Source organism: Mustela putorius, unplaced genomic scaffold (assembly GCF_011764305.1).
Source record: "Mustela putorius furo isolate JIRA1106 unplaced genomic scaffold, ASM1176430v1.1 tig00000508_pilon_pilon_pilon, whole genome shotgun sequence".
Taxonomy (NCBI): Eukaryota; Metazoa; Chordata; class Mammalia; order Carnivora; family Mustelidae; genus Mustela; species Mustela putorius.
The window spans coordinates 23,356,965-23,373,480 of record NW_025421402.1 but is presented as its reverse complement, the minus strand read 5'-3'; the positions used below and the strand labels follow the sequence as shown (position 1 = coordinate 23,373,480).

At 42.2% G+C, this 16,516-nt stretch overlaps 1 protein-coding gene across 1 annotated transcript in view; it reads right to left on the bottom strand.

Annotated features, from left to right (window-relative positions):
- Positions 1 to 10,264, bottom strand: part of RGS5 (regulator of G protein signaling 5) — a 49,474-nt gene extending 39,210 nt beyond the window's left edge. The window contains exon 1 of the mRNA XM_004751427.3: positions 10,050 to 10,264. Within this exon, the coding sequence (XP_004751484.1) occupies positions 10,050 to 10,093 (44 nt within the window). The 5' untranslated portion in view covers positions 10,094 to 10,264. The remainder of the gene's footprint in view (positions 1 to 10,049) is intronic.
- Positions 10,265 to 16,516: the final 6,252 nt, after the last annotated feature.

The window sequence follows — 16,516 nt, the reverse complement described above, 5'->3', positions numbered from 1 at the left end:
AGTTCCCTGTTTTCGCCCCATTCCGAGATTTGGCTGCAAAGTTTTCCCCAGTTGAAGATGGTTAAGAAAAACCACGCACTAAGAGAAATCATGCATATCCAGCCAACTTACTGGTTTACTCACTACATCTAGTGCATAACCTTATTTAGTGCACATAACAATCCCATGAAGAAAGCATAAATATTACCCCTACCTTGCAAATGAGAAAAACGAGTTACAGAGAAGTTTGGGGATTTGCCCAAAATAATCTGATAAATTACAATGGCAGGAGTCAAACTTAATCTCATTTCAGCCCCTGGGCTCTTAACTGCTATGTAATGAGCCTGTCTTACGCTGTTCAGTTATTCTAATTGGCAGCTCTATGCAGCTGATACATAGTAATTTTTCTTTCCCTAAAGACTACAATTTGTTTGGTAACCAAAACCTTTTGAAAGATGGTGTCTATGGAAGAATAAGTATTTTAAAAGTGAAGACACCCCAAATTCATAAATTAAAGTCCATCAGATAAAATAAAATAAAGGTGGAAAGTCAATCTGTAGACCTTGAATTAGTTCCAACTCTAACCAGCTAGGTGATCTTAGACAAGTCACCCAAACAGGTCTGGACCTGTTTTCTCACCTGTGAAAGAAAGAATCTGTCTGGGGCCCTGATCTTATTCTCAGTCTGTGATTCTGAGTTGGTGGTGTGAGAGAGGAGAGAAAAAGAAAAAAAATCACATCTCCCCTCAAGGAGCAGAATTCATCCATTCCAGCCATTTGATTTTACTGCGTGCATCTGGGCGGTCAAACCTGTGCGCGACACTCATTTCTAGACTGTCATAATCATTTGCTGTCTTAGTTCTTCTTGCCTTTTTCTTGCTCGTAAGCCAGGATGCATTTAGTAAAATGTGTTCCATGAGAGGCCGATGAAAGTTCCGTGTTCTTTCCCTCACCGTAGCAGGCCGGCCTCTGCCACTCACATGGGCCTGATTATAAACCTCCGGGTGCTGTGTGGACCAGGAAGGCAGACAAAGGTGAAGCTATTCTTACGGAATCTGGAATATAAATCTGGAATCTGGAATATAAAAGCAATTAAAAAAAAATCTAAAAGGCTTCTGAAACTTCTGGAATATAAATCTGGAATCTGGAATATAAAAGCAATTAAAAAAAAAAATCTAAAAGGCTTCTGAAGCTTCAGCTGAGAATTTTGAGAAAATCCCAACTCACAGATGGTTTTTCCCTTGATGTTACCAGCTAAAGGAGAAAGGGTGAATGTTAACCACGAGGGTAGGAGACGGATTTGTCAGAGAAGGAAAAAATCCCCGTCGATCTGCATCCATCTCTGTGAACAGCTTCACTTTCAGTTTATTTACAGGGACCTCTGATTTCAACAGATCTTTCCTTTCCATGGTATAAAAATATCCGGGGTGTGTGTGTGTGTGAGTACGGACGTGCACGCAGGTTTAAGAGACATACGTGTTTTTAGATTTGGGGATTCAGGAACAGATTCTGGTAGCTTGTCATTTTGAAAGCACCAGCACCAGACCTTAGACAATGGGGGCTTCCGAGAAAGTCTTGAGAATAACGCACGCTGTTGACCTTGTCCCGAAGTGCCGGGTCATCCCGTCCTGCGGCCTTGAACTCAGGTATCTCTTGTAAACTAGGACTTCAAATACGCTGCCAAACACAAGAAACTACTTTGTCCGCGGAACATCTTGATTCTTTCTAAATTTCCCGAATCCCCTCAGACAAGTGCCTCATCCAGAAACAGATGTTCTGCACAACAAAATGTCAAAAAGTAGTAGCTTGACCAAATCAGCTCCACACACTTCACTACTGATAATAAGCACTTACAGAGCAGAGCACTTTACGTTTTTCAACTACTTTACTGCATGCTGATTCTCCTCTGACTTTAAGAGGGTAGTTCCAACATTATTCTAGAATGTAGAGTTGTGGGGAGCTGAGTGAGATTTTTCCAGATGGGCTAGGTGTTGCTTGAGAAGTGTCCGGGGAAGCAGTCAGATAGGAGAAGGCAGAACGTGTAAACTATAGACACGTGACCTTAGCCCGTTTGCTCTTCATGGAGCCACTGTGATGACCGAACACCTACTGCCCAAAGTATTCAAAGATTGCCTGGGTGAACACTTTCAGCCCTGGAACATTTCCTCTTTGAAGGAGAAACTGGGACAGGCCAAGTTATTGTTATCTGCACATGGCAACGGACTAGAAGGCATTGCGAAGAAATGCCCTGTCTGGACTTTCCAGGAGCGCTCTGGTCAGAGTGAATCAACCCGGTAACATGCACATGAGTGGGTTGATGACACATGCATCCTGTGAGTAGGTTAGCTACACCTTCAGAAGGAAAGACACAGTTTCTAAGGCCTGCAGCAGAGGCAAGCTCCACGTCCTCATGTAGATGGAAGCTATAATCATGGTGTGCTAGGGCCAGGCATGGATCCGTGCGGTCCCCACACTGCTTGGAGAATTGCTGGGACTCCAGGATCTATTCAGGTGGTAGATGAAGCCTGTTTACATACATGAAGGACTAGAAATCCTGATTAACCCTTCTCATTCCAGCCTCGAGGATGGAAACTCTTAAACTGCTACGGCGAAGGGGGAGTTTCATTCTGGGCAGCCCTGGGAAGGGCATGAGTGGGCCACTCTTCCCACTGGAGAAAAAAGTGACCTAGTGTGAAAGCAGTCAATGGAACCCCATCCCCAAGGCCAGGCATGTCTGTGTCCTTACCTCCCATTGCCCTGCCTGCCCTCCAGGAGCTTACGCTCTTGAGATTAACTGTAAACAAAGTACAAAAATCACAGGCTGTTAGAACCCATGATCTTTGAACCTAAATTACCCTCGAATTTATAAGAAACTGAAACCATCTTTTCCTTTCATGGAATTCACCAAAATTGGAGTCACATTCCACTGCCCATACATATGTATTTTTGACAAACTGAAAGTTTATTCTGAATGTATCACAACTATTTTTTTTTTTTTAAGAAATATGGGGTTCTTAATTTAGTCCTTTGAGATCCAAAGTGGCTGGAAGAAAATTGCCCATTTTTAAGCGATTGCTGCTTTCAAGCTACATCCAGAAGTTAGTTCCCTGGCCTTCCTCTGGGATTGGGATGAGATGCAAAATTCAAATAGAAGTACAACCTTTCCTCAAAACGCATGGCATCCAAATTAAGGGCAATTAAGTAGTGAGGCTGGAAGCAGGGGAGAGGATCCTAGAACTGACTCGTCACCATTACAAGTATGGTTGATGAGGCCAGGAGAGGCACCTGACGGAGGACTCACCCTCTGCTACTTAGCAGAGGCCAAGGTTTTAGCTCAGGACACCTACACTCCCCACCCAGGACCCTTCCCATGTGTTATAGCCTTTTACACTTGCATCTAAAAATTCTGTGTTCTACAGGGCACCTGGGTGGCTCAGTCGGTTAAGCACCTGACTCTTGATTTTGGCTCAGGTCATGATCTCAGGATCCTGAGATCAAGTCTTGTGTTGGGTTCCTAAGATTCTCTCTCTCTCCTTTTGCTTCTCCCCGACCCCATGCACATGTGTGCTTTCTCCTTCTCTTAAAAAAACAAAAGAGTAAAAATTCTGTGTTCTGCAAATAACGGCAAGGAAAAGAGAAATACAAGACAGGAGTCCTATTGACTAAGGAGAGATTTAAGGGTCTCTCAACTAATCCCAAAGTGTGAGCTTGGGTTTTATGTGTTCTCTGCACTGGAGTGGAGATTTGGGGCTGTGCTTCAGTCCTGGGGTGGGGGGAGAGGCAGGATGTGGTGGGCAGGGTGACTGACCGTGAGCTAGCTCAACAAGGGCTCCCCTCTACCACCAGAAGTAAAGTAGCAGAGTAAGGATCTGCACCCCAGCAGGCTTCCAGCCTCTGGCATGGTGCACAACCTTCAGTAGAGTAGAGAAGACCGGCAGGCTCTTTGAGAGGCTGTTCCTGGCAGTGAAGGGATATGAAGAGTGTGGGACAAAGGGAACTGGAGACAAGCCCCTCAGGTCACCGAGTGTGAACAGTGCGCCCTGCCTCGCCACACCTGCTGTCAAATCACTTCACAGTAAGATGAAGATGCTCCTGACTCCCTACCAGGTAAAAGCAGTCTCCACGTGTCCTTAGGGACATCTATAAGAAGTGCTTTTACATAACGAAAAAGCGCTAGATCAATGGGTAGTGCTTTTCTATTTAATAATAATAAAATTCAGTAGTAACAATAAGCATGACCTTGGTTTGATCCTGTTCAAAGAATCCAACTGCAAAAAGGCCATTGAGGATATTGGGATGCTCACCGGATGTTTACTAATACTAAAGAATTATTCATTTTTAAGTATGATTTTGGTTTTTAATGTCTCTTAATGTTTAGTAAAAATTAACATCTTTTAATGTTTTGGAAAAAGTTGGTATACTTTTAGAGGAGATACCTACTGAAAGAATGATGGCTGAAACCGTAAAAATACTGTACTATCTGACACATCCATCTTTATTATTTAAAAAGACAAGGTTATGATGAGGAACGATGAAAATAAATAAGTTTTATCAAAGACCTTGGCACCTACTTGAGATTTAAATTTCCTGACTACCCATGAAGAGGGAAAGAAGAATGGAAGGAAATTAATTCTTTAATAGGGGGTACAGCATCTCTCCGAAACGAGAAAAATGTCCTCATTTACAAATGAGGAAATGAAGCTCAGAGAGGTTTAGTGATTTTCTCCAGGTCACACAGCTAGGGAGCAATAGAGGAAGAGTTCTGAGCGCCCTGTTCTTGCTGCTCCGCCTCCCTGCTGATGTTAAGGCTGGGGATAGACGGTGACCTTGCCTGGGTTTTCTTAAGTATTCCTAAAACGTGTAATCTTAAGAGTTACTTCCTCAGGTGGTAGAAAACAGGCTTTCATTGTCTTTCTCCTCTGGGTGACTCAGCCTTGAACATAGAGTGCAGGCTCAATGTTATCTGGGACCTGAATGGGGGCTTTCGAGGAAGAAAGAGATAGGAACCTGCTATCTTCTGGCCTCCAGCCATAGTCTGGTTCCTGTTACTAAGGATTGATCCGGACTGAACTAATTAAAGTTTAGTTCCTTTGCTTTCTGGCCAGCAGGACAGACAAAAGCCGTAACCATGAGCCGCAGAAACATTAGCCCCGTCCCTAGTTATCAGCTGTTTCCGATTAGTGGCTTGTCTTTGCTAAAGAAGGAAAAAATTAGATAACCTTTCAAGGATCTTCCCAAGCTTAAGATTCTGGGATCCGCAAGTATTGTGAATTGAGATCTGGTGTTTCAACATGGCCCAGACTGAACGGAAGACGAGCAAGAGACCCTCTTCAGAACAGGGGATAAAATCAGCGGGAGAAGCTGGGACAGTGACTGCAGGAGATGGAGCCCAAGTGATGGTTCCAGGAGCTTCACCAAGAGCTCCAGGCCCATTTCCACCAGAAACAAAAGGACTCACCTGTTTAACAAGATTTTCTAAGGCCTCCTCTCCACCTTCCTCCCCCTCCCAACCGGACTCCGCTCCCTGGGGAGTCTGTTTTGGAACAGACTCTCTCTCCCCATTACAGCCTCTAATAGCCCTGCTGATGTCCTTCCCTGACCCTCTCCAAGCAGAAGAAACACGAAGCCAAACTGGGAGCAGCCCTGTCTCCTTCGCTCGTTATAAGCTTATTTATGCATTCTTCTGACAAAATATTTATTAAGTGCCTACTAGGTGCCAAGTACGGACTGTCTATTTAGTAAATAAATTCTTTAGGTGAAGGGGTGGGGGGTGGGAAGAATATCTCTCCGCTGAGCAAATCCCTTCCATCTTCACAGACAGGAGTGGAGGGAATTGACAAGTCCCAAGGAAACAAGATACAGGATGTGCTGCACGGAGGTGAACTGATGAGAAATTCAAAGTTCCCTCCTTGCTTGCCTCAGACAGATAATGCAGAGCGGATGAAGAGGTGCTAACAGCAGCCACGCTCGCTGGGCCCTTTCCCTTCCTTGACTCTGCACAGGCTCCTGGGGGAGTTGGCCCCTTGGAATGCCTTCTTCCTCCCGGCTCTTCTCCCATAGACCCGGTAAATTCTCCTTCCTGAGGCTTCATTCATGAGCCTGGGTTAAGTACCGTTTATTGTAATTTCTTGCAAAGTTTTCCTGACCACCAAAAGTTCTCTGGGCCCCCACCCCAACTCCTCCCACTCTTCTGCTTTTCTACACTCCATGCTTCCACTCCTTCGCAGTGGATCTCAACATCATGGACTCATTTCTTGCTAGCAGTCTCCCCAACAGGGCTTCCGGCAAGTTCCTTGAGAGCAGGGTCAGGGTCTTTTGTCTCTATGCCTAAGGCAAGTATGGACCTTTGAAAGGCAATCCAGAAAAATGATCAATATTGTCTCATCAATAAGAATCCAAGTCTTGGGCGCCTGGGTGGCTCAGTGGGTTAAGCCGCTGCCTTCGGCTCAGGTCATGATCTCAGGGTCCTGGGATCGAGTCCCGCATCGGGCTCTCTGCTCAGCAGGGAGCCTGCTTCCTCCTCTCTCTCTCTCTGCCTGCCTCTCTGCCTACTTGTAATCTCTGTCTGTCAAATAAATAAATAAAATCTTTAAAAAAAAAAAAAAAAAGAATCCAAGTCTTTCTGAGTGACTCACCACGCCTCAATTTTACTAAATAGTTCCTTTACTTTTTTAACATAATAAAGTTTCATTGGAATATAGGTGATTATATCAGAAGACTCTCTATGAACTTCAGCAAGCTTTAAATTCATACTTGTTCCCAGAAAGCACGATCCTAAAGTTAGCTAGAGTCACTGCCACTCTCTCTGTAGGCTTCTTTGGTCATCTTTCACCTATTTTCACTGAGCTGTGACTTGTTCAAGTTCATTGCCACCTTTTTTCTCCGAAGTTGGCCCAAGGATGTGTTCATACCTTTGGAAAATCAGTATTTACTTAACCCTGCAGACCCAAGAACCTGGCCCACTCAGCAAGGTGCTTCCATGTGGCTTAACGACCTTAAACAATTAGTTGGTCAGTGGCCCTGCTTATTAAGTGGTTTTCTACTCTAAATTACCCCCATGTATACCTATATATAAATTGGAAGAGGAGGAAAAAATGGAATGTCTAGTGAAAATAATAATAAATTAAAAAAAAAAAAACAAAACAGAATGTCACCTTCCTCATTAACTTTCCACAGTTCCTGAAATTCCCAGCATTGCCACGAACTTGAGATGACCAGATGCTCTCATGTGAACTGAAAACATTTCACCACCAGCAGCTTTATAACCTTCAACAGAAATCAGAGCTACAGTAGACACCGACAGAGGTACAGGGCTTGTGACACTTCATTACTATCCCAGGGGGAACTCTCTGTCAGTATCTAAGTTTTCATTCCTCTCTTATTCTCCTTTTTAGGTTAACAGAGACTGTGAACTTGGTGACAGGACTTGTCAGCACTGAAAGAGAACAATTATATTAATCACCCTGACTGCCTTATAATATACTAACGACTTTTTTAGGAATCGTCACAATAACACTTTTTATTTTGGAATTTTTTTGTCTTTTTTGGAAGAGCCATGTTTACTTTAAACTTAAACTTGTTCAGAGAAGTTTATTTCAGAGAACCCAGAAATAAAATGCATCTTCAGAAGAAGCCTAACATTCAAAGTTGAAGACTGTGGGTGAAAAATATGAACTTGAATGGACTCAGCTTTTTAATTTTTCCAAGGACTGTCACATTGCCACCAACACAGCCCTGGTTTCAATATGCCACGAGGCAGAAGTCTGGGGTGGTGGCCATTTGTTGCTTGTATGTTTGGATTACTGGTCTCTCTGAATATATGAAAATGTGTGAGGACCCCTTTGGGTTTTCATAAGCAATAGTCTTAAGATCTAAAGAAAGAAAGAACAGTTCCTATGATTATGTCAAAGTTGACTCTGGCTTAATGCTTCTCTACACATCGAACAAGGACTGTTTTCTAGGACTGACTCTCCTGGCACATGGAGTAAATTTTGTTTTCTTGTAAATCATCATTAGAATCCTAGAGTAGGTCGCTTCTGCCACTGCCATGATTTCAGCACAGGGCTGGGTTCTGGACGAGTTTTCATTAACTGACTCTTTTCTGCTCCTAAACTTTTAGGGAGAAATTCATTCGGATAAATGTCCCTTTAATTGCATCTCTTGCTAGCTCCTGATTTAAACTGTGTCTTAAACATATTTAAGCTACGGCAGTGTGGGAAAGAAGGTGAGAGACAGTCAGTCCAACTCTCATTGATTAAATGAGAACAGAGAATCCCGGGGAAGTGAAAGAACCTGCTCATGGGTCCAAATTTAGATCATGACAAAACTGAATCTGCTTCTTACTCCTTTGCCAGTCCTCTCTCCACTACAATCGATCACAACATGTTAATCTGGCTTTTGTAAACTGAATTTTATGTTCAAGGCAACTCTTTGGTAGAGCTTTCCATTATAGACAGATTCATTTTGTAAGCATATACGTTATCCTAATTTATGCTATACGGCTCTTCAAACATCTTTATCTAAGTAAGCACTGAGGTCCACCTCTGTTCCTCCTGTAGTGTAGAGATACGTGGAGAGAGGGCCACTGGCAAGCTGGGAAATGACAGACAGAGAGGAGACCAGGGTTGGTAAGTTTGGATGCATTCGTTCAAGCACCATGCTTGAATGAATAGGATAAAAAGATAGTCTAGATTTTTCTCTAGAAAAATCAGGATAGATAGTCTCAGATTTTTCCACGAATGTACGCTGACAGTTCCACAGTCCCATTTCTCCAAAACACTCCTCTCAGGCACCATTTTAATTGGAATGAAGATTCTATTTGCAGTGGAAATAGAACACGAAAAAAATTAATAAGAAACCAAAATTGCAAGATTCTACCACAAGCCAGTAAACTAAAATCTTCAGGCAATCGAGGCAAAAAATGCTTGCTCCTTGGCCACCCTAAAGAATTTCACATGAACACTAGTTTTATCGTGGCGCGTTAAGATTTCACTGTGCGCTGAAAGCTAACAAAAAGCAATTCAGTGTTATGGCGGATCGTGAATCAGGTATAGAACAGTAAGAGGAGTCAGATCTGAGCTTCTGGGAGGGAGGAGAGATCACAAACAGCCCACTGAACACAACCTTCTTAGGCAAACACTGCCAATGGCTTTAGGGATAGAGCTGGGTTGCACAAGGGTCACTATTTCCTTTAAATGGTGAAAACTCAAACCACGTGTAATCAACTCCATTCTTAGGAAATAAGATCCCCACTTCCCTGCATCAGGTAGGGTTGTTGGGTTGTTAGCCTGGATACTTAGGATTCCTTCCAGAATATCGTCCAGCTTAACGGATAACCAGAGAATCTCAAAGGTGTTTTCCCATGTATTTAAAAGGAGAGTACTAGCCCGTAAATAACCTGTGTCCCAGAGGGCTTTCTTCTCTCCAGGAATCCAGCTACTACCATCTAATGGGATCAAGACACAAAGAACAATGAGAAACCCCCCTCCTCACTGCAAACTGGCCTTCCTCTCTCAATCCACGTGCATCAAGTAATACAGGCCTACATTTACACAGTTCTAGGCTGTGCCAAACTGTGTGTTGGGAGTTTAAGATCCAGTAATTCATTCAGTCCTAATAACCAGCCCCTGAGGTAGATGCTCCCGGCATCTCTGTTTCACAGAGAAGGAAACTGAAAGGCAGAGAGAGTAAATACATCACCCAACCCCACAACATAGTAAGTAGTAGAGTCAGGATTCAAAGGCAGGCAGTATGATGTTGGAATCCATTCTCTTAATCATGCACTCGTTGACCCTGACCAGGCACCCATGGCTTCGGTATCTCCCTGGAGGAAATGAGATCTGGATACGAAATGGTGCACGAGACAGCCCCTGTTGGATCTGCCTCCCACAGCTCAGGTCCTACAAGTGTCAGTGCTGTCGGCAGAGAGAAGACAAGCCCCATCTACAATCACACACCTGTTTCAGAAAAAACAGCACAGCTCTCCATCACCCCTGGATATCCACCCACCCTGCTCCTCAGCAAAGATTCTGGTCATCTCTATCTCTTAAGCCAAAATAACTTGGTTCTCACCTTTCCAGGCATGAGTGGGGCAAAGCCGCAAGTCCTTTGCACATTTTGGCAAGTGGCTTAGCTCCTCAGTTTTGAGCACAAATTCTAAACAGCAGAGCAAGACTCTGAAAACTTCCCAAGTGTCTGGAACAGCTTCTCCCTCTGAGGAATATATAGAGGCTTTTTGCCAGCCCTCTCTGCTCCCTGGACCAATCCAGACCTTAGAGGAAATCGCAGTCTGGGACGCAGCAGCAGCCCCAGCTGTGGGAGCTGCAGGCCAGACTCCTGTCTCTGCAGCCTTAGGTTTCCGTCTGCTCCAGGAGGATGCTCATTCTGCCCGGGCAGGGCAGGTCCCTCTTGCATGGGTCATTCATGTTTTAACGTGTAAACGTAAGCCAGCTACAGAGCAGCATGCCTTGGGCTGCCCCAGATCTGTCAAAACCATAACCTGCTTGGACGGCAAAGCCCCGCAGATCAGTTAGCCCAACTGGGTGTCACAGTGCTGGAGGTGAGATTCAGAAAAGGCCGGGGGATGTGTGCTGAGTCCCGCCACCAGGCTCTCAGCAGGATGCTGGGAATTCAAGGAAAGGTACTGCCTGCTCCCAAGACCCCCAAACATCCTATTAATATTGTGCAAGTGAGTGATGGAGGCAGGCTCAAGACGTGTGAGCGCTTTCAAGGGTCACCAGAGAAGATTTGGGGGAGGAAATAAACCCCGAGATGAGAAATGTAGGAGACAAAACACCCCGCGGCATTCTACCCACGAGATGCCCCCAAGTTCCCTTAATTCCGCAATTGGTTTTAGGATTATTCTCTACTTTGATAATGACGTCAGATAATTCCTGGGACCCTGCCCCCGTCACCCATCCTTGGCCAGGTTTATCTTGCCTGCCTCTTCCACCTTTTCCTGTCTTATATCACTCCAGGATTATTTCTACCAAAAATGACCTCTTTTGCAGTTCATCCTATCAGGACCCAACGGGTTAATAAATTAATATGTAAATGCGAATGCCTAAGGGGTAGGCATGAGTCCAAGCTAAAAATAAATAGCAACCTCATCATCTGTAAGGAAAGCTCTAAATTTAGAACTAAAGATGATTTTCATAATGTTCTCCATTGTCTGAAATTATTTGTTTTAAATTGTTGATTGGGGCCCATCCCTGGCTTGTAAAGTCAATACAGTGTATTATGATCTGATGTTTTAAATTAAATAGATTATAATAGACATATATGCAGGTGCTTTCATTATCAATATTGGTGTGTGTACAAGGTCATTAGATTAACTGTATTTCTTACTATGATTTATAATCAAAGCAGTTTGAAGACCACAGTTCTCTACCATATATTTTATTTACGAGGAACCCTGTCATAGTCACCTTGGCAATCCTAGCACCGAGCACAAAGGCAGCATGTCGACACAAACAGTGCTTGAGCTAAGTGCAATTGTCCAAGTTCTGCCATTTGCCAGCTGCGTAAACACCAGCAAACCAGCTCATCTGAGTGACGAACACTCAGTGTTCATAGAACATGAACACTGCTGGTGTTGACCACTGGGTCTCAAGTTAGGAAAGTAAAACTAGCCGAGGAGACTCCTTGGGCCAGAACCTAAATTACAGTTTGATGTTTAAGGATCCTTGAGGAGAGAATAAAGTGAAAAAAAAAAAAATTAATGTAAGGCAATGGAGGGTGATGTCTTGGCCAGGGCTGAAGGTCGAAGCATCAAAGCTGGTTTCTGACCAATCTAGAAGTTTGTATGATGCGTGAATGGACTATTAAAGAATCGAAACTATCTCAGCCATACTAAAAAGTGGCTACAAGCCAACATGTGAAAGATGCGAAATGCAATAGAAATAAATATGAATCCGGCATCTGTTTTGTTTTTAAAACCTTCATAAGGATGGAATAGCCTAAGAGCATGTAAGAGTCTGCTCATTGTCTGAGGCAGGGTTCTGCAGAGAAACATAGCTCGTATCTGCACATACGTAAAGAGAAATTTATTTTAAAGAATCGGCTCATGCAGTCGTGGAAGCTCAGCAGTCCCGAGATCTGTGGTCGGCAAGTTGCGGGCCCAGGAGAGCCAATGGCACGCGGTGCTACCGGGAAGCAGAACTGTGGTGCTGGTTCCACTCTGAGTCCAAGTCTGAGGGCAAGAGAGGACCTGGGGCCCAGGGAAGACAGTCAGGCAGGAAGAGAGAGCGAGTCTTCCCTTCCTCAGCCTTTTTGTCCTCGTCCAGCCTTTACTGGATTGGATGAGCCACACACACCCTGGGGAGGAAGGGGCTGACGCCTCTGTGGGTTCAAAGGTTAATCTCCTCCAAACCCACCCTCACAGATGCACCCAGAATCCTGGTTCACCAGATACCTGGGCACAGAATTAACCATCATGCTCAAGTAAAATAAACTTGACGTTCTTTCTAAAATAAATGGAAATATTTTTTTTTCTCCTCGCCCTCCCAAACATCGCTCAAAATGACGGTAAATGCATGAAAAGTGTAGAAAGCTATAATAGCACAGAGAAAGGAAACACAGGCCATCACGTTTGGAGTAGTTTCCATCTCTTTATAGAAGGTGGGAAGGCGTGGTTGGGAGTGGTCACTCCAGAAGCTGCGGATAGACCTCAGAGAAGAACCCAGACAGGTGCCCACGTGTTTGCAGGAAGCTGGGGGGGTAGACTCCAAGATGTTCGATAGCACAGAAGCAAGAATTAGCTACAGAGCTGGCAGCAGTGGGGATTATTGAGGTTTTTGTCCAATGGAATGGTTTCCTGCCTACCTCACAGGACTGCTGTGATTTCTTTCTAATACATTTTCTTAATTAAATCATGCATCAGTCTACTTCACCATGGTTAACAACACATGTAATGAGATGCCTTTTATAGCCAATGATGGCGCATTGTGGGGAGAACCTCCCATCCGGGGACATCTGGGACCATCTGTGGTCGATGGTGAACAGGCATCCACCCACTGTTGAATCTCTCCTAAGGCTTCCGAGTCCACCTTAAGGCCCGCCGAGAGCACAGGCGGAGTCTTCACCTTACACGGCACTAGATTTCTTTCTTTCTGATAATTTTTTAAAATTATGTGCTAGTTCCATTTATACTTCTGTCACGCAGAAGTATATACTGTCAGCAAGTTGTTATTTCTGCTTCTACATTTTTTTTTTAAATAAAGAGGCAATACATAGAACTAAAATCCCTTTAAATGCCCGTTCCTAGTTCCATCCTTCTCCCGTCTTCAACACACACAATCCGTATTCAGATTTTGGTATGTGGATTTCATCCAGACTTTTAAAAAATCCTTCACCTACACTGGGTTTGTAAATACTATATGGTAATCATGTATATATGTTTTACTTATGTATATAGCAATATAATCTCCATCCTACTTCTTCGGAATCATGAATTTTTTTGCTTTTATTTATTTTTATTTTTTTTATTGTGTTATGTTAGTCACCATACAATATATCCTTAGTTTTTGATGTAGTGTTCCAAGATTCATTGCACAGGAAACAGTCAACAAAACAGAGGCAGCCCACAGAATGGGAGAAGATATTTGCAAATGACACTACAGACAAAGGACTGATATCTAAGATCTATAAAGGATTTCTTAAACTCAACACCCGAAAAGCAGATAATCACACCAAAAAATGGGCTAAAGAAATGAAGACACTTCTCCAAGGAAGACACACAAATGGCTAGCAGACACATGAAAAAATGTTCATCATCATTAACCATCAGGGAAATTCAAATCAAAACCACATTGAGATACCACCTTACACCAGTTAGAATGGCCAAAATTAACAAGGCAAGAATTGACAAAATGTTGGAGAGGATGTGGAGAAAGGGAGTAATGCAAGTTGGTGCAGCCACTTTGGAAAACAATGTGGAGATTTCTCAAAGAATTAAAAATAGAATTTTTTGCTTTTGGATTACCTTGACGCTTATAGAACATCTATGTTCCAGGGATTTTAAAAACACTTTTCATTCATTTCCATATTTATTTGTCACAATAAAACCATGAAATAAGTGCTTTAATATCATTTTTTAAAAAAAATATTTCATTCATTCATTCATTCATTCACTCATTCATTCATAGAGACTGAGAGGCGGTTGGGGCAGAGGGAGAGGGAGAGAAAGAATCTCCAGCAGACTCTCCCAGGAGCCCAAAGTGGGGCTCAATCTCATGACTCTGGGATCATGACCTGAGTTGAAACAAGAGTTGGACACTTAGCCAACCAAGCCACCCAGGCATCCCTAATGTCATTTTTTAAATGAGGGAACACTCTGATCTTTTAAATGAAGATGAAGTTGAGCCACCTGAGTGGCTTAGTCAGTTAAGTATCTGCGTTTGGTTCAGGTCATGATGCCAGGATCCTGGGATGGAGTCGCACATCCCTGGGATTGAATCCCACATCGTACTCCCTGCTCAGTGAGGTGTCTTCTTCTCCCTTTCCCCCAACTTGTGCTCTCTTTCTCTCTGACAATAAACAAATAAAATCTTTCTAAAAAAATGTGTTCATCTCGAGGGCACCTGGATGGCTCCGTTGGTTATGTGCCTGCTTCTTGGTTTTGGCTCAGGTCATGATCTGAGGTTTATGACCTCGAACCTCAGGTTAGGCTCTGCACTCAGTGGGCCTTCTGCTTGAGACTCTCCATCCCTCTCCTTCTGCCCCTCCCCCAGCTCACATGCTCTCTTTCTCTCCTCTCTATAAAATAAATAAATAAATCTTAAAAATAAAATAAAATGAAATAAAGCTTTGTTCCTCTTGATCAGTCTTTTCAGAAGTTTATTCTATCTGTTAGCCTTTTCCAACAACTAATTTTTGTTAGTGGTAAGCTTATCTTTTGTTCTGTTTCTTACGTTATTGCTTTGTGTTTGTATCTTTATTATTTCCTATCTTCTATTATTTTAAAGTTTATTCCTTTTTTCTAAATTTAAATTCAATTCAGTTAACATATAGTATATTATTAATTTCAATGGTAGAATTCAGTGTTTTGTCAGTTACATGTAATACCCAGTGCACATTACATCACATGCTCTCCTTAATCTCCATCACCCAGTTACCCCATCCCCTCACTCGCTCCCCTCCAGCCACCCTTAGTTTGTTTCCTGGAGTTCAGGGTCTCTTATGGTTTGTCTCCCTCTGTGTTTTCAACTTACTTTTTCTTCCCTTCCCCTATATTCATCTGTTTTGTTTCTGAAATTCCACATATGAGTGAAAACATATGGTATTTGTCTTTCTGTGACTGACTTATTTTGCTTAGCATAACACCCTCTAGTTCCATCCACATTTTTGCAAAAGGCAAGACTTCATTCTTTTTGATGGGTGACTAATATTCCATCATTCATACATGCACACACATACATACACACACACACACACACACACACACCCCACATCTTCTTTATTAATGGACATCTGTGCTGTTTCCATAGTTTGGCTCTTGTGGACATTGCTGCTACAGACTGTAGTGTTTATTCTATCATGTGAATTTTTAAATATTGGTTTATAATTTAAACACTTGGCCAATGCATATTCAGTTTTTCTTCTACTTTAAGGCATAAACAGTCTTATTTTTAATGCTATTTCATCTGCACTGTATGTGTTGACATATTTTTTAGTCCAAGTATTTCATAATTTTTATTATAATGTCCTTTTAACCTATGATTACTAACAACAGTATGGGCTCTTAGCTTTTATATTTTACTTTCTAAAAGTATAATTTCTAAAGTAAATTTTTTTATTATGGATTTTAACTGCATTGCAGTTGAGAAAACGTGGTCTTTGGTTTTAAATTCTGTTGAAATTTGTTGTATATTAGTTAACTTTTGGTAAATGCTCCTCATACACTTGGAAAAATGTATGTTCTTTTTGTTGGGTGTATGCAAATTTCTACACATCTTTATCTATCATAATTAAGCATTTTATTCACACCTTCTCCATGCTTACTCATTATGTCTGTTTCTCAGTTGCTGGAAGATCTTTTAGTACTTCCCAATTTAACATGGATTTTTCAATTTCTTCTAGTAATTGAGACATTATTTTCTTTGTATATTTTGAAACAATATTGTTAAATGCCTACAAGGCCATGATTACTCTACTTTTTTATTAAAAAATCTGTTTATAATATCTATCATTGTCTCTTTCATTCTTTTGCTCTATAATCTATATTATTTGGTATTAACATTTCTACATCACGTTTGTTTAGGTTAGTACTTAACTATGTTCACCATTTCTGGGTCTTTACTACCTTTAAAAATTAAATAGCATATTTCTATGTGTTTCAAATCTGATAATCTATGTCCCTTAATTATTTGTAAGTATAGTGTTTTTTTTCCCCATTTCCTGTGATTAGTAATATATTTGGATGGGTTTTTGCAATCTTACTTTAATCCTGTGTAAACACTTTCCTTTTTTCTAACCTTCTGTTTGAGACAGTTTATTTATTCCTTTCTATTATGCTTTGCACATTTGGTAGTTGTATGTTC